The 27,628-nt window shown below is 39.9% G+C and overlaps 1 protein-coding gene across 4 annotated transcripts in view; it reads left to right on the top strand.

Annotated features, from left to right (window-relative positions):
• Nucleotides 1-2,248: 2,248 nt before the first annotated feature.
• clstn1 (calsyntenin 1) overlaps nt 2,249-27,628 on the top strand; it is a 73,637-nt gene continuing 48,257 nt past the window's right edge. For 3 of the 4 annotated variants that reach the window (XM_080215305.1, XM_080215303.1, XM_080215304.1), the window contains exon 1: nt 2,250-2,382. In XM_080215305.1, the coding sequence (XP_080071431.1) occupies nt 2,301-2,382 (82 nt within the window). In that variant the 5' untranslated portion in view covers nt 2,250-2,300. Of the gene's footprint in view, nt 2,383-27,628 lie in introns of all 4 variants that reach the window. The other variant, XM_080215302.1, reaches the window with a different exon arrangement.

Genomic DNA, 27,628 nt, shown 5'->3' with positions numbered 1-27,628 from the left:
GGCAGCACAGTGGTTAGCACTGCTGCTTCACAGTGCTAGGCACCCAGTTCAATTCCTGGCCTGAGTCACTGTCTGTGTGGAGTCTGCATGTTCTCCCCATGTCTGCGTGGGTTTCCTCCAAGTGCTCCAGTTTCCACCCACAGTCCGAAAGATGTGCGGGTTAGGTGCATTGGCCATATAACTTCTCCTTCAGTGTACCCAAACAGGCGGTGGAGTGTGGCGACCTGGGGATTTTCACAGTAACTTCATTGTAGTGTTAACGTAAGCCTACTTGTGACGCTAATTAATACACTTAAAACTTACATTTTGGGAAGATTGAGTACTGGACAGTTTGGTCAAACTTTGCTCAGGCAATAACGCAATGGGGGTAGCATTAACTCAGCCCCCTATTTTATGCCCATTGAGCTGATTATTGAGTAAGCCAACTCACAAGTATTAGATTCAATGCCACCTTTGGGAGTGCCAGAGGAACTGACACTCTGTGTTAAATACAGGGAAAAGACTCCCTGATTGGCCCATCAATTGACACCTTAATCAGGGTTTTTTTTTGTTTCTTGCAATTCAATTATTACAAAACAATTACAAAATACAAATTTCAAAATACAAATACCAATAACCACCAAGTACTACCTTCCATTAAGGAAGGGTTGACACATTAATCAGGGAACTTTTTTTCCCCTCAACCGAATAACAAAATCAAATCAACTTAGGGGGCAACTCAAAAAGGGAAGCTCCCTAAAAGGAGAACCGTCTGTAAACACCTTAACCAGGGAGTTCATATATTAGCTTAGGGGTTTAAAAAAAAGGGTGGCATGGATTAGTTGGGCCGAAAGGCCTGTTTCCATGCTATAAACCGCTATGACTCTATAATAGGCTAACTTCAATGGCCTGATTGAAGTCATTAAATGAGAAAGGAAATGAATACTAATATATTTTTGGCATATATGTTTGCTTACAAGATTAAATACTTTCCCAAATCAGAGTCACTCTGAATTGCTATAATAATGAGTAGCACGGTGGCACAGTTGTTGGCACTGCTGCTTCACAGCGCCAGGGACCTGGGTTCGATTTGCAGCTTGGGTCACTGTTTGTGTGGCGTTTGCACATTCTCCCTGTGTCTGTGTGGGTTTCCTCCAGGTGCTCTGTTTCAGTCCAAAAATGTGTGGGTTAGGTTTATTGACTATATTAAATTGACCCTTAGTGTCAGGAGAATTAGCAGGATAAATATGTGGGGCTACTGGGATAGGACCTGGGTGGGATTGTTGTTGGTGCAAACTTGACCAGCCGAAGGGCCTCCTTCTGCACTGTTGGGATTCTATGAATAAAATATCTTTGGATACATTAAAGCCATTATAACATAAGAAAAATACAGATAAAAAAAATTGGCTTATCCAAGTTCATCCCTTTAATACATATATCATAGAATCATGGAATCCTTACAGTGCAGAAAGAGGCCATTAGCCCATCGAGTCTGCACCGATCACAATCCCATCCAAGCCCTATTCCCACAACAAATTTTCTCCATTTTATTCCTCACACATGCTGTTTCCTAAAACATAGGAAAGAGCTGGAGCAATGGATGAGGCTGGCCTTCCAGGTGTTTCCTTGAGACTTGGGACCGTGCTTCCAATTGGAACAGATGAAATCTTTATGGCACAGTAATGCAACAATCAATTTAATTCATTCCCTGGGTTCCTGTTTGGTAGGTGCCCAGAAGCCAAGTAGCTCTTTACAAGTAAGGCTTCAAGGTTGTGATTAGCCTTTGGAAGCCAATGGCTCTAAAGGGGATTGCAGGAAACTATTGCTTTAGTTTAGATGAATATGTTTGTTGCTGTTATTAAAGGCGCTCACAAATTTCTCACCTCAAATAAGTTGCTAATAGAATAAGTTGTTGTTGTGGTTGAGGGGCTGAATGGCCTGACCCTGGCAGCCCTTGTCCCTTGAGCTGTCACGTGAGGCTCCCAGCTGGGGAGACATGATGTCAGAGACAGCGAGAGGTAGACGGGGCCAAATGGATGACGTCAGGGGGCGCTGGCAGGGAACGGGGCTGAGGGGTGACGTCAGCCGCCGGCGTAGAGCGACGGGGAGAGAGGCCGGCGGCGGTGACGTCAGCGTCGGGGCGTGGAGGCGGGGCTGCGGGGATGACGTCAACGGCGGCTCGGGCCGGGCGGGGCGGGACTGCGGGAGGGTGACGTCAGCGGCGGCTCGCGCCGGGCGGGCGGGGCTGCGGGTCGTGAGCGGCTGAGCGGAGGCGCCGCCATTTTAGTGATCGGCAGCCGGGCGGCGGGAGTGGGAGCAGCATGAATCCCGTCAGGTGTAAATTGTCCGCCTTGATATCCTGCCTCTTATTGACCCTATCCATCGCCGTGTCCGCCGGCAAAGGTGAGGAGAATCCCTGCCTCGGTGACTGACCCGCTGTTTGGGGTTTTTTTTTGGTGTTGTTTTGTTGCTCCTCTGCAAATCATCCCTGCTTGGCACCGGCCATGTTCTTGTGGATGAGGAGGAAAAACATTTATCTTCATCTATTTTTATTTGTCTTCAAGAGATCATGCGGGTGCATAGCCTTTTAAATTAAAATCAGTTATTCATTGATCTATATTTGGGATGAGGAACCCCAATCTCCCTTCTTCCCTCCCCCCCCCCTTTTCTCTATTGGGATGTGAAGAGGGGGCATTCATTTATTTTTAATTAAAATCTTTCAGGCAGCGCAGGAATCTGTACAGAATACTTGTCACGGTTTAGTTATTTCTCCCCCTCCATCGTTCGGTTGTTTGCCTGACGATCGGATGCATATGCGCTGGGGTGTGGAAACGACCTTCATCTAATTTTTCTCTCCCTCTTTCTCCCCCCCCCCCCCCGCCCCCTCATTTTATTTAATTCACATTTGCAAAATCTCTTCTAGCCTTGGGAAACACGACTTGTTTTTGCTGCTTTTCCCTGAGAGTTCGTTCCTTTTTTTCCCCCTCCTATTTTGGGTTTGGTCATCTTAGGGTTAGCAAAGGGCCAGGCTTTGTTTTTATATAGATCCACATGACGTTACTTTAAACTGCAGTGTGTATTAATCTTAAATATTCATAGTAATTAAAGGATTTTCTGTCTCCCGATGGATTTCCAGTCTAACATTGACTAAACGCTCCAAATTTATTTCGTGGCTTTCCTTTCTCCCGACAAAAAACGTTTTCTTCTAAGACTAAGGAGCTCACTTGTGTATTTTTGGACAGTCTTGCACCAGTGTCATTTTTACAAGGTTTGAATAATTTAAACACTGCCTTTTGATTTTTTTTATGATAGAAAAGTTTTTTATGGTCGTTGAGAGCTTGTTCAGAATTTTAAAATAGCTGTGTTACACTAAGATTGATAAATGATCATGTCATTCAGACTTTCTAAAAAAATGCTTAATGGTTCATATTAAATATTGATTATCCTTTTAAAGCATAAAAGTCGACGCATTGCAGGTTCTTTGATCTGTACCAGTTACTTGTAGTTTAATGGAATGATTCAAACGCCAAGCTGTATTTTTAATGCTAAAATAAGATTCTGATGGGAAAATTCAGTTTTGTGGAGGTGGTGTATGTAACATGTTGACAGTGGTTCCAACTGGGAATATAATTGAAATATTGAATGCTTTATTGTTCTGTATCTTTTTAATTATAACTCAGTGCTAATTGTAATAGAGTCTAGGTGTTAAATTTATAGTGCTTCCCTCTGTGAAACATTCTTTCAAAATCAGAGCATTTCCCTTTGTTTCTGTAAAAGATTCTGCTGCAACCTTGTTTTGTTTGAATATTTTTATATTAACATAGAATTATATCAACTGTTTAGGAATTGCTGAGTGCTGAAGTAACATTGGAGAAATACTTTAATATTTCTGTTCTAGCCTTGTAACTTCACATGTTAAATCAGCTGTTTTGCATTGCTAAATTCTATCATTTGAGTTTTTGACCCCTCACACAATGTCATTTCATTTGCTGTTTTTACAGGGCAATTTCTGAAAAATAAAAGGCAAAAAATGAAAGGTTATTGAAGATAACTTGTGATAGAAAAAATGCATTGATATTGAGCTGACTGGTCAAATTTGTTGTAGACAGAGGTTTTCATTAATTTTAATAAATGTTAAATGATAGACTTCTGAATTTTGGGTATGGCTCTGTTTTCTGGCAGATATGACAAGATTGAACAAATTCTAAACTGTTTTGGACACCATTGAATGGCACAGATTGATATTTATATTTTAACAAAATGCCTTAATAGATGGAAAAAATTTGTCAGTTCAGTTTAAATGTGCATTTTTTTTCTTCCAACTTTCACGTGTAAATGCAACTGAATACTCAAGATATCATTCCTAATGTGTGGTATTTTTGTTTTGGGCTGGTGGCCTGGTTGGCTCCAGCACTTTATTTAAGGTGATTTCAGATTCAGTCAATTTTGCAAAGCATTTCAGAATTTAAAAGCTTTTTAAAAACTGAATGCCTTACAATAAAGTATATTATTTACGGGCTAGCTGTCTTCAGTCTAATGTTCTTTTGTACCTTGTTGCAAGATTTGTTTTAATTGGAGATTTTCAGTCATGAGAAATATTACATTTGTTTCAAAATTACTCTATTAATGGTGTTAGTTATTAGTGGGCATTCTGATTTATACATTGCTGTGCGTGTGTTGGGGGTTTGTTATTTCAATTTACTTTGCGCATATCTCTTTAAAATTCCCTTAATGTTCCATTCCTCCATCCTATCTGTTGCAGTGTCCATAGTTAGATTTTTATCTTTCCAGTACAGCCAAAAATGAGTATCAACAGTTACAATAGTACTTCCATTCTTTTGAATTGTTTTTAACTTCAGGTAGCTGTAATACAGTAACCATTTGGACAAAAATTGAGATTCAATCTAATGTGAAGTTATTTTAGATGTTCTTTCAGATCACAATTCAAATGGCTTTTAATGTTTGCAGGTTATCTGGATGTGTCTTTTCATTTTAATCTGACGTAGTACTATTTGTAAAAAAAAAGCAGTATAAGTATTTACTTAAGATTCAGTGGGAAACCTAGGAATAAGCTTTCTGTTGCATTTTCTTTTTTGAACCCTCGAGTATTTGCATCATTTAATTTGCAAGGGGACAAGTTACAAGCTCAGTACAATGTCCCAAAGTGCTTCAGAGGACTGTTATCAAAGAAAATTTGACAGACATTTAAGGTGATATTAGGACAAGTGACCAAAAGCTTGTGGTTTCAGCACCTGTTGAACTGAGATGTGCACGGGTCTGGCAATGTTACAGAGGTGGCAGTAGTCTTAGTGATGGCGTAGGTATATAGTTAGAAACTCAACTTGGGAGTCAGGTATAACACATGAGTTGCAAACAGTCTGGTTTAGCTGCAGACAGTTACCAGCAAGAGGAATACAGTTAGTGGCTAGGGAATGGAATTTGTAGTGGGAACTGAAGGCATTGATTTTGGTCTTTATTTAATTGGAGGAAATCTCTGCTCACCTATACTGAATGTTGTGAAAGCAGTCTGGCAACATAAAGATAGTGGATGGGGTGGAAAGAAGTGGTTTCAAAAAAGCTGTGTTATCAGTGTACTTTTGAAAACTGACAGTTTTCTGATATTAAGGGGGAGTATGTAGATGAGAATAAGTGACCAAGGATAGATCCCAGGGCCTACCAAAGGTAACAGGGTGGTAAGAGAAGACATTGAACATCTTCTGTGACAGAATGGATGAGAGTCAATTTAAAAGCCATAAGAACTAGGAACAGGAGTGGGCCATTTGGCCCCTTGAACCTGTTCTGCCATTCAATAAGATCATGGCTAATCTTTTCCTGGACTCAGCTCAACTCACCCGCCTGCTCACTATGACCCTTAATTCCTTTACAATTCAAAAATGTATCTATCCTTGCCTTGAAAATATTCAATGAGGTAGCTTCAACTACTTCAATGGGTAGGGAATTCCACATATTCACAGTCCTTTGGGTGAAGAAGTTCCTTCTCAACTCGATCCTAAATTTTCCTTATTTTGAGGCTAGTTCCCTAGTTCTGGTTTCACCTGCTAGTGGAACAAACCTCCGTGCTGTTATGATATCTATTCCCTTCATAATCTTATGTTTCTATGAGATCCCCCCTCATTCTTCTAAATTCCAACGAGTATTGTCCCAGATTATCAGTCTTTCCTCATAAGCCAATTCTCTCAACTCCGGAATCAACTTAGTGAATCTCCTCTGCACCCCCTCCAGTGCTAGTATATCCTTTCTCAAGTAAGGAGACCAAAACTGTACACAGTACTCCAGGTGTGGCCTCACCAGCCTCTTATACAGCTGCAATATAACCTTCTTGTATTTAAACTCCATTCCTCTCGCACTGAAGGACAAAATTCATCTGCTGCCTTAATCACATTAATTACAATTACCTGCAAACCAACTTTTTAGGATTCATGCACAAGGGCACCCAGGTCCCTCTGTACAGCAGCATGCTGCAATTTTTTTACCATTAAAATAACAGTCCATTTTGCTGTTATTCCTATCAAAATGGATGATCTCACATTTACCAACATTATGCTCCATCTGCCAGACCCTTGCCCACTCATTTAAACTATGTCCCTTTGCAGACTGTGTCCTCTGTACACTTTTATCTTAGTGTCATCTGCGAAATATGACACACTACACTTGGTCCCCAACTCCTAATCGTCTGTGCAAATTCTAACCAAAACTGTGACCCCAACACTGATCCCCGAGGCACACTGCTAGTCACTGATCACCAACCAGAAAAACACTCATTTATCCCCACTGGTTGCTTTCCATTAGTTAACCAATCCTCTATCCATGCTAATACATTATCTGTACCGCCATGCACCTTTATCTTATGCAGTAGCCTTTTGTGCAGAAGCTTGTCGAATGCCTTCTGGAAGTCCAGATGCATGATATCCACCAGTATCTGTTGTCCATTGCACTCATAATATCCTCAAAGAATTCCACCAAATTAGTTAAACATGATCTGCCTTTTATGAATCCGTGCTGTCTCTTTCCAGTGGGATAATTTCTACCCAGATGTCTTGCTATTTCTTCCTTGATGATAGATTCAAACGTTTTTCCACTACAGAAGTTAAGCTAACCGGCCTATAGTTACCCGCCTTTTTGTCTACCTCCTTTCAACAGTGACATCTGTTTTCCAATCTGTTGGAACTGCCCCAGAGTCCAGCACATTTTGGTAAATTAGAGTCCTAGAGATTTACAGCATGGACACAAGCCCTTCGGCCCAACTTGTCCATGCCGTTTTTTTTTGCACCGTAAGTGCATTTGCTATGTCCCCTGTCATCTCTCTTAGTACCCTGAGATGCATTCCATCAGGACCCGGAGACTTGTCTACCTTTAGCCCATTAGCTTATGTAACGTTGCTTCTTGAGTGATAAGGATCATTTCTAGGTCTTCACCTACTATAGCTGCATTGTCATCAATTCTTGGCATGTTATTTGTCTTCCACTGTGAAGACTGACACAAAATACCTATTCAATGCCAAGGCCATTTCCTCATTTCCCATTATTAAATCCCCCTTCTCAGTTCTTCAACTGCCACAGTGATTTTTCAGCAATTGCTCTCCTTCCAGTGTGCACAATTCTCCCTACTTCGAAAGTTGCTGGAGATGTTTGTAGAAAAAATAAAGTAATTTTGTTTCTAGATCATCTTACAGTGAGCAACATGTTACATGATACATTAATAAAATTAACTATTTGCAGTGTCAAGTCACATTGTATATCTTATCTGAAGGTCATCCATTTCTCAATGTTTTATAAAGAAAGCAAAAAATGTTATCCTGTGGGTTGGAGGTTTGTGTTTGGCTGTTCAAACAGTAAATTCCTGATCTTGGTTGTAGTAGCAGAGAAATTAGTGATTTGAGGTGGTATGCTCTCCTGTGTGAGATGCTTATAAAAAGATGTTTTGTGCCATTCATCCTCCTACCTGTAGGACAATCAATTTAAAAATCATACATTTGTGTGCAGTTTGCCAGTTTTTTCCATTTTAAAAATTCAAATTCCTTTGTCCTCATTTATAACTTTGAACTGCACCCTCTCCCTGGTCAATATATTCCAGTATCACCATTGCTGAGTATGGTTATAATGTGGGGGAGTAGGCGGTTCCCATTTAAATCATTAACTGAATTATGTCCATGTACCCTAGTCAAAAAACTCCTTGGTCTCGAACTCCATTAAGCTTAACATTCCATTTGACCCTGGTTCCCAATCTAGTCTAGTACGGTCACGAGAAACCTCGATTTGGGAATTGTCTTTTTTTTTGTGATGAGTTTGAATCGAGTTCAGCCGATCATAAGTGAATGAGCCTGTGCAGTTGAACAACTCCCTATAATGTTGGAATTTACACTGATGCCGTGATACAGTATAATAGGCGAGAGCCTTCATCTGATTTTTGTGCTTGTCTGATGCTGGCATTTTATTTAGATGTTGTAAGGTGTTCTCCTTAGTCCTTTCTCTAACCACTGATCTGAACTCAGAATTTATTATTTAACCATAACAGCGGCATGTGTGTGTTGGTACAACTGATTCTGTGCTTGAACCTGTAATTGGTACACATTAAAAACTAATTGTGGCTGCCTTGTAATCAGTCTACTTGCAACTGTTGTATCACGTACTAGTCACCAGAGAAGGCTTTGTCTTAAGTTAATGACTATTGTATCTTCAAGCCATGGTTAGCTACTAGGAAATCAGACATGGCACACTTAATACAGAATATTGTTCCTTCATCAAGTTCTCAAGGTCCAGGCATGTATGAAAATCAACAAACAAGTCCTTCTGTTACAATTTTAGTATTTCATCCATTTTATAGTAGGCAGTGCAAAATGCTATTGAGTTCTCCTCCAAAGCTGTGATTGTATTCTTAATTTCCCTGCTATTTTTTTGATATTACGCGTGATTAGAAATTACAATGTTCGGTTTCAGCATTGCTGGATTTACATATTGGATTCTGAATTGACAAAACTTTGCTAATAATTGAAAAGCAATGAGATATGTTTCTAATATTCAACCATCTTGCAGAAAGAAGCTTAAAAACCATTAGGAAAAATCAAGGATGGGAGGTTTAATCATCATTTCAAAATATTACCAGTCCTGTATTCAACTGTACTTTCTAAATCAGGGTTATATTTTTCAACTACCTAAAGTAACTTGATTTAGGTGTGGGTGAAACTTGCTATTTATATTTTGAGCTGTTCTATATATTTTGTTGAGGACACTGAACAAATAATATTTAGTACTTACTTGGTCTTGTATTGACTTTTGCAAGCTCAGATAACAGTTTAAAAAAGCCTTGCTTTTGGAATCATGAACAATTCGGACAATTTTGGAATATTCTGGCAACTTTCATGTTTTTCTTTCCTTTCAACATTGAAACACATCTTTTTTGATAATCCAGAACTATTTAAAATTCAGTTTTTCACTCAATTTGTAATTATTTTGCTCAATTTATAAAGCAAGCTCCTGATTAATTATCTGGTCAGTAATTGTCATTTTCGAATCCTCAGTCTGAATATTCCATTTGGGCACCAATATAGCTTCATAATTCTGATGCTGTTTACATTAGTTGTTAGTTGAATGAGAGAAGTTGAGTTTTTCAAAAATATTATTTTGGAAGGAAAAGCGTGTTACTGAATTTCTCTTTATGAGCAGATGGAAATGATTAAATTGAGTAAATTAGCACAATTTGCAAATATTTAATTTTGAGGTTTTGTATATTCTGCAGTTTGAAAACTTTTTTTCAAATTTTGTTTGTATAATAGAAATGTGATCATGCGGGTTAGTCAGAAGCTACTGCCTTCAAGCTGATCATGACTTCTTAGATGGAAGATTTCTTGTTCATTCTAGAATTACTGTTTTTCTGTACTTTTCACTTATCTGCCTTTTGTTGGATAGTCTTTCATCTAACCTAAGTCGTTATTCTTCATGCATCAGTCAACAATGAGCAGACTGTCCCATTGTTGCTTAGTTTGATCCTGTTCACACCAGGACCACGCGTATGCACTTTTAAATGAGGGTCAGTGGGTATCAATTGTAAACAGGAACCCGAGTTGTTGGTTTAAAAAAATTCTCCTTCTGATCTGGGGAGCTGAGGCCAGCTTTACACCAACTTGTACCCTGACTGAAGCCAGTTTTCACTGCAAAGACCTGGGATCATCTTGATAACACAGTTGTGTGTGGCATTTCGTTATGCACAATATCAATTGAATATCAGATTTCATATGTCTTTTCATTAATGACATCTATCTTTCCATTCCTTTGCTTGATCTCTGGCACAGCAAGTATATTATTGCTTTCTGTTGTGAGTGGACGTTTGATTTTGATATGCCAAATGAGCATTCATTATGTTGACAAGGCTCTTCTAAACCTACCAAAATATCTGTTTCTTTGCACACCCCAGGTATTAATTAACACTTTTATTATTTACATTCCTGGTGTTTTTCTCTAGGGACTTAATTTTGATCCAGTTTTTAATCGGTATGCTTATAGCTAAATACTTGGCAGTAGGTAACGTGCCACATTGCACATAAGATTGTAGTCATGGATGTGCTGATATTTTTGTGATCTGTTTGGTTTTAGTAGCCCTCTGGTCCCAAATGCTCAAATAGTTAAGATGCAACAATTTTGGGCTATAGAGGTGGATGAATGTTAAAGGCATTACCCAGCGTAACACCCATGGGGCAGAAGAAAGGGAATCAGCAAAGAAAAAGCCACATTTCTGGAAGCCTGCAAGAATTAATTCATCTGAAATGTTTTTGCACCTACTAAGAGCGATTTATTTCAGGAGATTTACTAGTGTCAATGAAAAATCTCCGTATAGAGCGAAAATGCAAATAATGTCAAAGAAAAGGAAGATGCTTATAATTGTGAATGCAGTGCTTTTCATGCTAGTTTCCTGAAGCATGTGCATTTATTGCCTAGTCTTAACCCAGATATAAAATTGCCAGACCTTGAAAAATTGGTTGCTGGCTCAATTTGTTTTAATGTGGAGATGCCGGCATTGGACTGGGGTAAACACGGTAAAAAGTCTCACAACACCTTTTTCCACTCGCCTACTGAAGGAACAGTGTTCTGAAAGTTGTGGCGTTTACTATCAAATAAACCTGTTGGACTTCAACCTGGTGTTGTGAGACTTCTTACTAAATCTGTTTTAGGCAGCCTTCCAGGTTGCTGGTTTTGGCCTGTCCAAGGATGTTTACAGCTGGCAGTGAGACAAGTGGCTGGAGGGTATATAAAGTACCTGAAGGAAGGTAAAGCTGTGGAACATTCTGAATTTTAAAAAGTTGCAACATAGGAATGGATCAAGGGAGATATCTTGAACAGAAATGGTGAGCAGCAAAAGATTGGTTACATAAGTCTTTGATCAGAAACAGTGGTTAGCATTGCTGCCTCATAGTGCCAGGGACCTGGATTTGATTCCCAGCTTGGGTCACTGTCTGTGTGGAGTTTGTATGTTCTCCCTATGTTTGCATGGGTTTCCTCCAGGTGCTCTGATTTCCTTCCAAGGTCCAAAGATGTGCAGGTTAGGTGAGTTGGCCATGCCAAATTCTCCCTCAGCGTACCCGAACAGGCGCTGCAGTGTGGCGACTAGGGGACTTTCACAGTATCTTCATCGTGGTGTGAATGTAAGCCTACTTGTGACTAATTTTAACACATTGAGTCAGTTCCTACATGAGGGAGAGGTGTTTAGCAAAATAGATAAAAGCTGATTTTTATATTGCACAAAGTGCCCACTTTCACTTGGCCAACAAGAACATTAAAATTAATTGCTGTATGTTCAGGAATTTTTTTGTTTACTGATGCAGTACAAAGGACAACATAAAGATATCCCTATTTAAAGCTAAATCAGAGCTCTCTGGAGAATGTAATCCAGTCTGGTCACAGCTGATGCACTAAAAGTGCATCTGCAAATTCTTGCAAATAGTAATTCTGTGACAAAAAAACTGCCATTGTAAGATTTAAAGTAATCAGAAATAAATATAGCACATCTTAGCTGGGGCAGCTATTACTGCTGATTACTGGCACGGGACATCAGATTAAATTTGCTGTCCTACAATTCCTGTTGAAAAATGTATGTTAGGATATGATTTCCTAATGATTTGCTAATCTACAATATAACTTTGCCCATGAAGGGCTTGTGGCATTGTATGAGCAATATTTTTGGTGGGGGAGCAAATGTTGAAGATTTGAGAAATCAGTTATTGTGGGATTAAATTTATATCCAAATGCTGGTTAGCCGAGATTGTTTCTCATTTGTTAGTGATTTTGTTTTTTTTGCCGAATATTAGCACTGAAGTATTGAATATTTTTGCATTCCAGACACTAGTGTTGGCACCAAATGCTGTCAGGTCAGGAATTATGCAGGCAGCTGCAGTGTAACATTCCTTCGCTGCCTCATTGAATTCATTTGGTCTCGAGCTCAAAACACACTCCTAATGCATCCACACAGCATTTGTATATCCTACAGACAACCTATGGTTCTTGATTGAAGTTGCCATTTATTCTGTGGGTATGTGTCCATTATCGACTGGGATGAAGCTGCTGAAATACATTTTACATTGTGACTTTAACATAACAGATAAGAAGTATTTAACCCCAGCAGTCTTGTGCTATATTCACATTCTGATTGAAGATCATTTTGAGTAATAAGAACATGAGAACATAAGGAATAGGAGCAGGAGTAGGCCATCTAGCCCTTTGAGCCTGCCCTGCCATTCAATAAGACCATGGCTGATCTGAAGTGGCTCAGTTTCGCTTTCTCCCCATAACCCTTAATCCCCTTGCCTACCAAAAACCTATTTACCCGTGTCTTAAATATATTTAGCGAGGTAGCCTCCACCACTTCAACGGGCAGAGAATTCCAGAGATTCACCACCCTTTGAGTGAAGAAGTTCCTCCTCAACTCTGTTCTAAACTGTCCCCCCCCCCCCCCCCGTTATCTTGAGGCTGTGCCCTCTAGTCCTGCTGTCCTTTCTGAGCGGGAAGAACCTCTCAACCTCTACCCTATCCATCCCCTTCATCTTCTTATACGTCTCTATAAGATCCCCCCTCATCCTTCTAAACTCCAACAAGTACAAGCCCAGTCTATTCAGCCTCTCTTCATAGTTCAACCCCCTCAACTCCGGTATCAGCCTAGTGAACCTCCTCTGCACTCCCTCCAAGGCCTAAATATCCTTGCGCAAGTGCAACAACCAAAACTGCGCACAGTACTCCAGCTGCAGCCTCACCAGTGCCCTGTACAGGTGCAACAAGACCTCCCTACTTTTATATTCAATCCCCCTCGCTATGAAGGCCAGCATCTCATTTGCCTTCCTGACCACCTGCTGCACCTGTAGGCTGGGTTTTTGCGACTCATGCACAAGGACCCCCAGGTCTCTCTGCACCGTAGTATGCTGCAGCTTTTTGCCCTTTAAATAGTAGTCCCTCCTACTATTATTCCTTTGCACAAGTAATCAGAAATAGTAAATTGTTAGAATCAGGAAAGCATTATGAGCATGTTTTTGGAATAGCAGTTACTTGGTTACGCTGGTGTGAACATTGGGATCCATATGTTGATTTAGTCTGTATTCTCTTGGTAGCTATAAAGGTTCCACCTATTGTTGTTAGATTTTCCTTATCTGGAACAATGGGGAGATTCCTTTTTATTACTTATACTTGCCTAAAATTAGCTGCTGGTTAACATGAAGTGGAATGATATTGTTAACAGTTCACCAAATTGATTTCCCTCTTACACCAGAAGAATGGTGTGGTTGTTTGATTTGCTTGTCTTTCATTCACCAGTGCAGTCTGACTTTTGGGAAAAATTATATTCAAGTCAGTAATATTATACTGTGTAAAATTAACTGCTGCTAGTAATGAACTTGTAACTACCTGTACTTTTGCCTTACTGTTGCAGTTGAAAATAGTTTTTCAGCATGCATCCCAAGTTGAGAAGGCAGTTAGTTTTTTTTTTATTGGTGGTTACTTTTCACCATTCCTGCTTTTATTTTATTGAAGTCTTAATGATAACTTTGATATCACGCTGACTTTGGCCTCTTGACATCAATGGGTAGCTGGATGGTAGATGAAGTAAACTTGCTGCCAATTCTGCAGTCAGCAGCTTGTAACACCTTAGAATTAAAGGATGTTTAGAATGCCTGAGCATGCCTTTTTATCATTCGTATACATCCCCTTTTCCACTGCAGAAGAAGGGCAGCTAGTTCTTATGTCAATCAATGAATTCATACTAATATCATGATGTGCTAAACAGCGTGGGAAGATGTGTGTCAGACTGCAAAGGAGGAATATCTGGACAGTTTGGATCAAACTAATTTTTTTGAGACACGTGAATGTTATTTGAAGATTGGTTGCGAGGATTGCACATTAGATGGTACGTTTTCTCAATAGAAAAGTGCATTTGTTCAAATGGTGGATGCGTTTGAGCTTTATGGAGCGTTGTTCATACAGCACATTAGGAACCCATTGAGTCCATGTTGTTGAGTCTAATTGGTATAAGATGGGATACATGGCCTCAAATATTGGCTTTTTTTTTTAAAGAGGTACCTTAATGATAAAGGGAAACTGAAAGGAAACCGGACCTTTTGATTTAGTAGGACATTGAAACTGAGATTGGAAACTGAAATACCTGGCGGTTATTGAATGAACTTGTTGTGGTGGCACCATGGTTAGCACTGCTCCCTGTAGGGATCCTTTTTATGTGGTTCTATATAAAAGGATTTTTATTCCCAATACACTTTCTTCACTTCAATTCTGAATCTTGGCATAAGCAGATTTGTGTCATGGGTTGTCATGGGTTGTCATGGGTTGTCATGGGTTGTCATGGGTTGTCATGGGTTGTCATGGGTTGTCATGGGTTGATGAAGGGGATGGATAGGGTAGAGGTAGAGAGATTCTTCCCGCTCAGAAAGGACACAGCCTCAAGATAAGGCGTGGGGGGGGGCGGGGGGGGGGTCAGTTTAGATCAGAGTTGAAGAGGAACTTCTTCACTCAAAGGGTGGTGAATCTTTGGAATTCTCTGCCCGTTGAAGTGTGGAGGCTACCTCGCTAAATATATTTAAGTCACGGGTAGATAGGTTTCTGATAGACAGGGGAATTAAGGGTTATGGGGAGAAAGCAGGAAAGTGGAACTGATCCACTTCAGATCAGCCCTGATCTTATTGAATGGCAGGGCAGGCTCGAAGGGCTAGATGGCCTACTGCTGCTCCCATTTCTTGTTCTTATGATATATGCATGACCTCTTGACTCCCAAATATGTGTACAAAGTGCAAATGGCCACCTGGGTGCAGTGGTATGGATGAAGGCTAGTACCCAATTCATTATTAAGAATGTAAGAACTAGGAGCAGGTGTAGGCCATCTGGCCTCTTGAGCCTGCTTCGCCATTCAGTACGATCGTGGTGGATCTTTTCGTGGACTCAGCTCCACTTACCCACCCGCCCAACCATTTCCCGTAATTCCTTTACTGTTCAAAAATTTATCTATCCTTGCCTTAATAACATTCAATGAGGTAGCCTCAACTGCTTCACTGGGCAGGGAATTCCATAGATTCACAACCCTTTGGTGATGAAGTTCCTCCTCAACTCAGTCCTAAATCTGCTTCCCCTTATTTTGAGGCCATGCCCCCAGTTCTAGTTTCACCTGCCAGTGGAAACAACCTCCCTGCTTTTATCTTATCTGTTCCCTTCAGAATCTTACATCTTTCTGTAAGATCTCCCCTCATTCTCCCGAATTCCAATGAGTATAGCTCTAGTCTACTCAGTCTCTCCTCATTAGCCAACCCCCTCAACTCTGGAATCAACCGAGTGAATCTCTGCACCTCGCCTCAAGTGCCAGGATATCCTTTCTCAAGCAAGGAGACCAAAACTGTACACAGTACTCCAGGTGTGGCCTCACCAGTGCCTTGTACAGCTGAATTTAATCTCCATCCCTCTCGCAATGAGGGACAACATTCCAGTTGCCTCCTTAATTACCTGCTACACCTGCAAATGATATTCTTATGATTCATGCACAAGGACACCCAGGTCCCTCTGCACAGCAGCACACTGCAATTTTTATACCATTTTAATAACAGTCCATTTTGCTGTTATTTCTAGCAAAATGGATGACTGCTCATTTACCAACATTGTACTCCATCTGCCAGACCCTTGCCCACTCAGACTATCTATACCCCTTTGTAGACTTTGTGTCCTCTGCACACTTTACTCTACTACTCATCTTAATGTCATCTGCAAACTTTGATACACTACGCTTGTTCTCCAACTCCAAATCAGCTATATAAATTGTAAACAATTGTGGTTCCATCACTGATCCTTGAAGCACACTAGTCACTGGTCGCTAACCACTCCCCACTTTTATCTCCACTCGTTGCTTTCTGTTAGTTGGCCACTCTCTAATACATTACCCATAACCTTTATATGCACCTTTATCTTATTGCAACAGCCTTTGGTGCGGCACCTTGTCAAATGCCTTTAATGGTTTTAATCTCTCCATGCCTCTTACCCATTTGCTCTTTTTAAAGAAGCCCCTTGCAACAAATGTTTTTGACTTAGGATTTTTGTCATCTGACTTAAAATCTACTTGTGGAGAGAGGGAAGTGGTTTATGATAGACAGTTTTTATAATGGGATGAGTTTTAATGTCTAAAAATGTATTTCAGCTGGATGAGATGTGAAAATTGAAGAAATCTCAATTATCTTTGTGGACAGTGAGGAGATAGTTGATAAATTTAAATATGAGGTTGCATGCCTCACATTTAACTTGGCTGGCTGGAAAGGAATGCTTCATGGAAGAGTTAAATGCCTTAACTGTGCTTGTGGGAGAGGAGGAGTAGGACAGCCACTTCCTTCAAGGTTACCTGCTTCATATGGGGATATTCAGTCCTCCTCCTCCTCCTCCTCCTCCTCCTCTTCTCCCCCCCACCCCACACACACAATTGCCTGCTACTACTAGCTGAGCTGCAGGCTTCCTGCACTTGGCCTGTGACCCCACTCTACTCCACAATGTTTGCAACCCAATAGTGGGACAAGTCCATCAGACTGGTTTCAGGCATACAGACTGCTGAGAGAAAAAGACACACATTGTACATTTCAATGTCACAGTGTGCAGGCTCAACAGAAACATTTCCAGCCTGCCAGGTTAATTTGCTTTTAATTTAGTAATGGTCTCTTGTGGTTGAATCATGTTGGTCCTCAGGTAATAGACAAACCTAATTTGCCAGAATAAAGCAGAGGTAGGGGTAGGTTATGCAATTTGCATGCATACATAAATTGAAGTCTACAAAATTGTATTACGTTGCCATTGAATCCTTTCTTTCTTATACTCCCTTCCCAAGTAAGCTGTTAATGGTCACATTGTTATATTCCACTTAGAAAATGATAAATACTTATTTTATTGCCATTACACTCTGTTTGCCTAACAATGGGAGCACTATCTAAATCCAGGGAACAGTGGCAGCATTCACTCCTGCTGACTTTTCTTAAGCGGTGAAAATTAGATATTCAATGTATCAGTTATATTAAATATGGCATAACAAGCATATCTGAGCTCACTGGTGTTCACAGAAATACTTGTGCTTAAATAACTTGGCTGATTCACTGCTAAATAAAAAATTGAAATGTGTCCAAAAATGTAATTTAAAAATTACTTCTTTCAAACTACAGTCCCTATTTGTGTGCATGCACCCTCATTTTGGCTTCTAACAGTTTTTGTGGCATTTTAGAGTGGAGAATTAGGAAACTCATGGATATTAAATTTTGGATTCTGGAATGTCTGATAATTGGGTAACAGTTATCACTTGATAATCTGTTATGGTAAAGTGACAATCCTTCAGGATTCTCCCCTTCCCCATAAACCAAAATAGCTTGACATTTAGCTATGCACCCCACTGCTGTGTTTTGGCAGCTCAGAGGAGTGATAGTATAACTTTTCTGCTCTTTTGTAGCTTGGTTCCATACTGGGTCATGTATTTTTGAGGGGAAAAAAATCAAATATGTAGCAAATCAGTCAGTATCCACAAAGAGAAACTTTATGGCATTTAGTCTGTGTATTCTTCATTGGCAATATAAAGTGTCTTCAACACAAAAGCTTTCCAAGGCACTTCAGAGGTATAATCAATGCTAAAGGAGAAAATTATCAAAAATGGCAACATTGGTTTTGAAATGCAGGGTCTAAATTCAAACAAGGTTCAATATAATTATCTTTGGGGAAGGTGCAGTGCATTGATTTTTTTTTTATGCCCTCTCAAACTATAGGCGTGCAAATAAAGTGGGCATTGTATATTGGTCTGCAAACGGCATCAAGGTTGTAAGGTAGGATTCTTGCTCACAGCTCATAAACAACCTAGTGGGAGTAATTTAGTCTGATTTAACAAGACTAACGGTCACTGCAGCTGTTGGTCATAAGTAACACAGTATGTACACAATTTCCAGACCGTCAGGATACAAATCCTGATCGTTTTTCAGGATAGTTTTATATTGCGGAGCATTTGTTGCTCTAGTTATTACTGAAGTGTGTTGGTGGGGGGGGGGGGGGGGGGGGGGCGGTGTTGTTACTGACACAGTGCAGTCTGCTCTCTTCACATTTCTGGATGCATTCAGGTACTAAAAAGTTAAATAATCTGCCTGTGAATCTTCTGCAGTATTGGGAAGATGGAATCAGTCAGGATTCAGGCATGGAAAAGGGAGATTAGTGGCTTGTTTACTGTCAGCACGCCAGTGGCCAGAAAAATTCCAAACAATTGGTGGTTGTAACACCAGAGGTGGCAAATTAATCCTCACACCCTGCAGTGGCTTTTCATTCATTTTCCAATCCTTGACTTTTTCACACAAAATTACATTAGCTTTCATTAAATTGCATCCACTTTAAATTTAGCATGGAGGTCTGATTGTTTTATATATTTACAGGAAGTCCTCACTTAGTTATTATTATGTTTTCCAAGAATCAATTATGTGAAATGATGTTGTGAAAAATAGGTGCAATATTTATAAAGGGGGCTACATTCTGAGGGAGAAGTTTTGGAATATTCATTTCCATACTAGTGTGCACATTGACATTCTAATGGTAAGGAAACAGGATAAATTTATTGTTGATTTTTTTTTTCCTGATGCCAGAAAGCTAAGGAACCATCAAAGTTTGAGTCTTGCCAAGCTGTGAAGCCTAATGGCCAAGTGATATTAGAGGTGGGTGTTATTGGAGGCTGGGCAGACTTTCAGAAGGGCATTTGGACAGGGTTTTTTGAGGATCTTTTGGAGGACACAAAGGACTCTTTACAGCATCCTTTAAAGGATTCTTTCCGGTGAAAGCTGTAATTCTGTTCACTCTTGAACCCCTGCATGGAAGACGAACAACTCTGCAACATCCTTGATGTTTTAGTAATATAATCCAGTTTACTTGCCCATTTCTATAATTATCATAGAACCTACAGTGCAGAAAGAGGCACTTCGGCCCATTAGGTCTGCACTGAACACAATCCTACCCAGGTCCTACCTCCATATCCCTACATATTATACCCTCTAATCCCTCTAACCTTTGCATCCCAGGACACTAAGGGGCAATTTCTTAGCATGGCCAATCAACCTAATTTGCACATCTTTGGACTCTCTTGGACTTTCTCAACAGGTTCCACGTAGCCTTTGGCTCTAGCACAATTTGGTCCCAACTTCCTCTGTACATTGGTCATTGGCTGAGGTAATTTTATTTCATACCAATGATAGTATCAATGGCATTAACAGTGCTGTAATTCCAAAATTTTTTTTAGAGTAGGGCAATTCTCCACCACCTCCTGAAGGACAATAAACGCTGGCCTAGCCAGAGATGCCCTCATCCCATAAAATGCATTTTTAAAAAATCACTTTCAGTTTCCCTGATGGCCTGTCCGAAATCTTTTCTATGATAATAGGCATTGAAGGTTGCAATAGAGACTATTCAACAAAGCCTTGTACCTGGTGGACAATGCTCCTGGCCATCCTACTTCTCTTGGTGATGGTGTCAAGGTGGAAAGATGACTGTAATATTATCATTGAGGCCATCAGGATGGCCTGATGGCCAGGAGCACCGGCTGTGAGATTATTTGCTCAACTATAATCTTTGACAGCTGGACAAAATATACTGTAAATCAATCTTCAAAAAACTGCTTGGGTTATCCATGCTGCCTTGTTTGCCTTCCACTCAACAGGTAACTTGTTCTTTGAATAACTTTTCATTGCCCTTGGTGATTGGGAATGGTATACCAGCACGAGATTCACTTTAAAGTCGGCAGCTGCCTTTCCACCAAGGAGTAATATCAGATGATCCCTTGCTGCATTAAAGCCTCGGACATGTATTTGAAGAGAAGGGAAGAGAATGTTCTAGAAGGCATCCTTTTCCAGAATAAATCTGTTTCATCTACACTGAATGTTAATTGAGTAGTGTGTATTTTCACCCTCCAATGATTTCATTTAATACTTTAATGAAGGATTTAGCTACTTTTATCATTGGGTGCATGCAACTTTCAACAATGTTACACCAGTTAGTGTTTTGTGGGTGGTTTGCAAGGTACAGTTAGAATTAAATGGTTTTATGTTTAAACTTTCCTTTTTTAAAGAACATCCTGCAAACACCTAGCCCTTTGTTAAACAAACATTAAGAGGCAATTTTAAATTTGTTCAATCCAAATGATTAGCTGGTTTTTAATGTCTATCATAATTCCACTCTGAATCACCTAGGGTTCACTTCAACCATGTTGCAAACATATTGTCACAGATCTGCCCAGTGACAGCAGTAGCCAGCATTCAAGGGGGATGACAAAATGAGACATTTCTCAGTAATGAGATTAGCAGACAAAATCAAACCAGTCTAAATAGCTATCATCAGGAAATGGGCGACTAAAATCAGTGGAGGTATGAAGGTATTAATTTTGAGAGTCATGGAATGAGAAAGATGCAGACAGCCCAAATACAAAGGGGAAAATCACAGCGAACCAGGGTATAATTGCCAGCACCTGCAGAAGCAGGCAGGCTAATTTAATATCCAACAGAAGAGGCATTGCAACATCTTACGAGCTGGAGAGATTAGTTTTATAGCTGAGTCTGAGGCCATTTTAACATCTAATGTCTTGGAGCCAAATGCAGGAACCTTTGCAAACCTAGTTTAAATATCTTCTCTGGACCAGGAAAATACATTTCCCAGATTTGATCTTGTGTTGTGTGGTAACGATGAGCTGGATTTGAGTTAAAAATGTGTCTAATTTGAATGTTTGGGAATAGGAAAGCCTTAAGGAGTTTCGGGATCGCAGAAACTGTGTTTAGTAGTTGATGAATTTCATTATCTTGAGTGTCATAGTCCTAGTTGTGTATGTTATCTTTTTAGTTTAATAAATAGTTATTAATTGTTACATGATGACTGGGCTGGTTACTCTCACTGAAGATTTCACGTGACTCTTCACACTATTAGAAAAAAAATATATACCAATGTTTCAAGTTGAAACATCCTTGCAGGTAAACATCCACGTGGTTCATGACAGCTGATATATTAAACTAATCTGGGAAATGGATCTTCTGCTGTGATTCTCTGGCCTCTTTGCACATTTCTCTCAGTAGTAGGAGGCAGTGCGCAGTTGGCCAGCGGCGGGATCTTTTGCTGCTGTCAGTGGGATTTCCTTTGAATCCACCCAACTCACTGGGAAATATGTGGTGGAGGTGTTCCATTGGTGGGATCAAGATCCCACCTGCATGAAGAATTGGAAGATCATGCCCATCTTGCAAATACATTTAATTTTGAAGACTGTAGGCCAAAATGTGAGCAACCTGAACCTGTCTCTTAGCTAGGATAGGTACAAAGTTCTGGGAGTAACTGTAGTTTGACATTTTTTCTGTTGGTTTGTGCTGAGTGGTTCTATGTTGGCACAATCAGTTATGGCTTCTTGTCTCAGACCAGGATTTGATCACTGTATTGGTGCATTAGTGCATTGCTGGGCACTGCTTCATTATCAGTGTTGACTTTAGATCAGTTGTCTTTCAAGATGGATATAATATTATCTTTGGCATAATGGAAAGAGCAGCAAGAAGTTCCTTGATCAATATTGATCCCTCAACTAACAACAAATGAGTACGAACAGGACATTTGTCTCATTGATGAAAGCAAAATACTGTGGATGCTGGAATCTGGAACAAAAACAGAAAATGCTGGAAAATCTCAGCAGGTCTGACAGCATCTGTGGGGAGAGAATAGAGCCAGTGTTTTGAGTGTAAATGACCCTTCATCAGAACTGATTGTCTCATTGATTTTGTTGTGGGCAGATTGACCACTCTTTCATGAAAACAATAGACAATTATCATCGGTCCTGATTCATTGCCTGTTGAACACTTTTTCAATTCCCAGTGACATGACTTAGTGATTGACTTATGTCCAGTTTCTTCATAAGTGTATTGGAACTCCTAATTTGTTTACAACATTACTATAGTTAAAAATTAGCTAGTGATGCAGTGTGTTTTGATGATGGCTAACATACTTCTAGAATACAAACTTGCAGTATTTCAAGGCTGGGTGGAGCTTGAGTGATCTCTGGCAAAATCTAATTACTGTGTTACATGGGCAGTTGTAGACCTGCAAGAACTAAGTTGGTTTGTTTATTTAGGATGTAAGGCTTGTATATAAAAAAAATCAACTATTTCAGTTTTCAAGTCTATATAAAGCTGTAACAACAAGGCCAGTGTTTTGAGCAGTAAACCTATTTTAGAAAATGTATAGCCTGAGGGATTATGAATAGCTGATCTGTGAGAAATAAAACAAGACTTGATAGAAAATACCAAGGCAATATTGAATGTCTGGGTGTGTCATTTTTGTCTGTCTCACCTGCTTCGACTGCCCCTACTCAGTAGGTGCGTGAGGTTACTTATTTCAGCATGTCAGTACTTTCGCGGTTCTTAAAGCAACCCCAGAAGCGATGTGTTTGAACAAATGTTGTGCACGTGTTTTCTACTACATTAAGAATAGTTTGTCCACTGAATTTTTGAATTGTATTGAGATGCCATCTTGTGGATCAGATGTTAAACTGAGGTCCTGTCTCCTGCCTCTGGTAAATGTGAAAAAGAAACCACATCACAATCCAAAGAAGAGCAGGGTAGTTTTCTCCCTTGGTGTCCTAGCTATAATTTACCCATCAACCAGCATCACTAAAAACTTGTCTGACTGTTTATCTGGGTGCTGTTTTGAGAGATGTTGCTGTGTGCAAATTGGCTGCTATTTCACAAGTCTGTAATTTAAAAGCACATCATTAGCTCTAAAGTGCTTTAGGAGATCCAGAGGTCATAAAAGACACCACACAAATGCTGCTAGACTTTTCTTAATCCGCTCTCATGGATTTAGTGTACTGATTGCAGATTATCTCATTGTCTCAATATCTGCATTCCATATGTTTAATTGTTGAAAGCTTTTGGTAAAGATGTAAAATTTGCCTTGTCCTTTTTTGATATTAGTGATGAAAAAACGGAAATGGTAGAAATTAGAACGAGTAATGGATTATCTGCAATGGGTGATTGTCAGTTGCAATGTCAATTTGTTTTAGGTTTGGGAAAGAATCTTGCTGTCTAACACTCCCAATTCACATTGCAAATAATGTGTGTAGTGTAATTGTGTCTGTAAGAATCTGTACTGCACATTGTGAAACGGAGAACATGACAACTCCTCTGAAACATTCTTAATCATTTTTAAATACATATTAAATATCTGGCTGTAAAATTTAACACCACTAGTTGCTTACTGTCTTTACACTTCCAGTTGTCCCTCAAAATCCTGGTGAGTTGGTATTCATAGGCACATTCTGGAAAGTGTAAGAATATTTGATCTGTGCTAGAACTAAGGACTGACAACTTGAATGTAGTTACAAGTGTTTTGTTTAAGAGAGAGCTTGAATTTCTCTGGCTTTTCAACCCCATTTTCCCCCCAGCCAACCAACCAAAAATGAAGCAGTCAGTTGGTAGCACTTTTTCAGAGTCAAAGTCCAGCGATCAAGTCCTGATTTAAAGCATGAGCGCAAAAATCAAAACTGGTGCTCCAGTGCAGTGTTAAGGGAGTGTAGTGCCGTCAGAGGTGTTGCCTACTGGATAAGACATTAAACTGAGGCCCTGCCTGCTCTCTTGGGTGTAAGTAAAGGATCCTATTTCCCTAGTGTCCTGGCCAATATTTATACCTTAATCAATGTTGCAAAACTGATTATCTGGTCATTATCATATTGTTTTTGGGAATTTGATCTGTGCAAATTAGCTGTCATGTTTCCTATAGTATAACAAAGCGCTTTGAGATATCCAGTGGTCATGTGAGGTGCTATATAAATGCAGGTATCTTTTTCATGAAATTCATTTTTTGTTTTTAAAACCTGCCTGATACCAGTGATGCTGTTGTGAACATTGTGTGTTGGAGTTGGGTTTGGGGGAGAACAAGATTTCTGCCAAATTATTATTTGTCAGTTCTATCAGTTCATATGGGTATACAGTGACATTGCAGCTGATTGCTTGTCAAATGATCTGCTTATTGTCCAGTTTTGTGCGTGACAGATGGCTAATTGCTTGAGTTATTAAAAAACTGCTGACGTTGGAGGCACAGAAAGACCATTGATCTAACCTCTGATAGAAAAGTGAAAAGCTTAGGAAAACCCACAATATTCAAGTGATGTCTTTGGGGCAAGTGCAGTGCAGTCCTTTCAATTTCTGGCAAATAATTTTGTTTCTGCTAGTATTTATTCACTATATTTTCTTTGAATTTTGTGAGCCTTTATTTAGATACTCAAAGTCCAAAGATGTTTGGTTAGGTTGATCGGCCATGCTAAGTTGACCCTTGTGTCTGGGGGATTAGCTAGGGTAAATGTGTGGGGTTACGGGAGTAGGGCCTGGGTAGGATTGTGGTGGGTGCAGCCTTGATGAGTTGAATGGCCTCCTTCTGCATTGAAAGGATTCTATGATTACTCCCTTATCACCTTTCCCTTTATTGATAGGACACACTCTTAAGTGGATGTAGTCTATAGATTTTGAGACCCTCCTGTACTTCAGCCAAATTATTCTTTTATATTCAAGTGTGAAGAATTGTGTAAATTGAGCCTTTAGATGTGTTCACCCTCCTTTTTGATTTGATTTATGGGAGAAACGTTGAAGTTAATTGTTCTCCAATTCTACTTTCACCCCTAGCTGAATTCCCAAGGGACAGGAAACAAATTCAAAATCTGGTCTTGTAGGTCAGTTGCAAACGCATCTATACCATTTGAGATGTTCTTCAAGTTTGAGCCAAGTATTTTCAGTGTGCCTAATTTATAAAGCAGGCTGGTAAATAACTTTGGTAAGATATTAAACTTTCCCTTGCTGTATGCCAGATGGAAATTGCATTGGATATATATCAGGTTCTTAATTTGCATTCTAAAATTTGACATTCTGTACAGTTGTTGAATTCAAATTCTCTACTATCGTGACTGACTGCAGATGAACAAAAGAACAGAAATTGGCCACTCAGCCCCTCGCCTGTTCAGGTATTCAATGAGACGAGGGCTGATGTGTCACCAAACTCCATTAGACTGCTTTTGCACCAGACTCCTCCTCCGTACCATAGTTAACAAAAAAACCTTTTTCTCTAACTTTAGTGATTGATCTAGCATCAGTTGAGGAGGAGTGTTTTCAAACTGTCCTTTGTATTGAGGTATTTTCTAATAAAGGCCTGGGTCTAATTTTTGACTCCTGCCTCCTCATCCTCGAATTCCCAACTTGTAGAAATGGTTTCTCTATCTACCCTGTCTGTTCCCTCTTTTAATAGCTTGAAGACTGCGATCAAATCCCCCTTCACCTTAATTCTAGGGAAAATGACCATATTCTGTCTAACAAAAAAGACTGGAAAGCAGGCCTGACTGCATCTGTAGAGAGAGATCAGAGCCAACGTTTCAAGCCTGGATGACTTGTCAGAGTTCTTCTCTGACAATTTGCTTTTATGTCCATGTAATCTCTCCTTGTACTTCAACCCTTAGGAATCCAAGTATCATTTTTAAATTTGATTTATTATTTCGTATGTATTGGGATACAGTGAAAAATATTCTTTCTTGCATGCTCTGGAGACAAAAAATACCATTCATAGAGTACATAGGGGAGAAGGAAAGAAGGTGCAGAATGTAAAGTGTCATAGTGATAGCTAGAGTGTAGAGAATGATCAGCTTAACATATGGTAGGTCCATTCAAAAGTCTGATGGCAGCAGAGAAGAAACTATTCTTGAGTCAATTGGTACATGATCTCAGAGTTTTGTATCTTTTTCCCGATGGAATAACGTGGAAGAGAGTATGTCCAGGGTGCATAGAGTTCTTAATTATGCTGGTTGCTTTTCTGAGGCAGCAGGAAGTCAATGGATGGGAGGTTGGTTTGCATGACAAACTGGGCTACATTCACAACCCTTTGTAGTTTCTTGTAGTCTTGCTCAGAACAGGAGCCATACCAAGCTGTGATCCAGGTAGAAAGGATGCTTTCTGTGCTGCATCTGTATCATTCAGTAAATCTACACTGGACTCCATCCAAACCATATCTTTCTTAAAGTGTGTTGCCCAAAGGTTGCAGTACTCCATGTGTGCTCCTTCCTATGTTTTGTGTAGCTGCAGTGTTACTTCTATCTGTATTCATGTCCTGTTGGTATAATAGCCAACATTCCAGTTGATTGATTATTTTCTGTACCTGTTCATGATATTTTAATGATCCATGTGCCAGGATTTCTGAATCTCTTTGAACCTTCATTGTCCCTAACTCTTCACCATTTAGGAAGTAGTCTTGTTCTATCCATTTTTTTTTAGGTACAAAGTACCTGCAGGAGAGGAAAGGGAGTGGGATAATGGTAACTTCCCTTTGATACATCCCCCTTTATAGGGCTTGATCTGCATGATTGCTGAGTCCAGTTTGTTTGACATTTTGAGTAATTGTTCAGTTAAAAGTGACTTTATGGAAGTGGGATTTCTGGCATATGGCTCATTCTTGTAAACTTTAAAAGGCTGGTGGCATCAGAATAGGGCGGCACGGTAGCACAGTGGTTAGCACTGCTGCTTCACAGTTCCAGGGACCTGGGTTCGATTCCCGGCTTGGGTCACTATCTGTGTGGAGTTTGCACGTTCTCCTCGTGTCTGGGTGGGTTTCCTCTGGGTATTCCGGTTTCCCCCCTCAGTCCAAAGATGTGTGGGTTAGGTTGATTGGCCATGCTAAAAATTGCTCTTAGTGTCCTGAGTTGCATGGATTAGTGGGTGAATACGTAGGGATATGGGGATAGGGCCTGGGTGGGATTGTGGTGCAGACTTGATGGGCCGAATGGCCTCTTTCAGTACTGTAGGGTTTCTGTTTCTAAAAAGTAGGTGAGCTTTCATATACCTGCATTGAAGCTCCATTTGCCATAGTTTGTCCATTCTCTTGCTATTCATATCTATTTGTAATAGATGCTTCCATTTACACTGCTTATATATCCAAATTTGCCATTAGTAAAAATTGCAATTTTCGGTTATAAATATGGTGAGCAGTTGAGATCCCAATATCTTTGTGTTACCACTAGTCACATCCTGCCAATTAGAGTACCTGTCCCTTCCCCAATTCTGTCCCCTGACATTCAATCAATTTTCTAATCCGATCAATAATTTGCCGTT

This window comes from Carcharhinus amblyrhynchos, chromosome 30, assembly GCF_965287045.1.
Source record: "Carcharhinus amblyrhynchos chromosome 30, sCarAmb.v2.hapA, whole genome shotgun sequence".
In the NCBI taxonomy this organism is placed as follows: Eukaryota; Metazoa; Chordata; class Chondrichthyes; order Carcharhiniformes; family Carcharhinidae; genus Carcharhinus; species Carcharhinus amblyrhynchos.
This window is presented reverse-complemented; position numbering and strand designations above follow the sequence as displayed.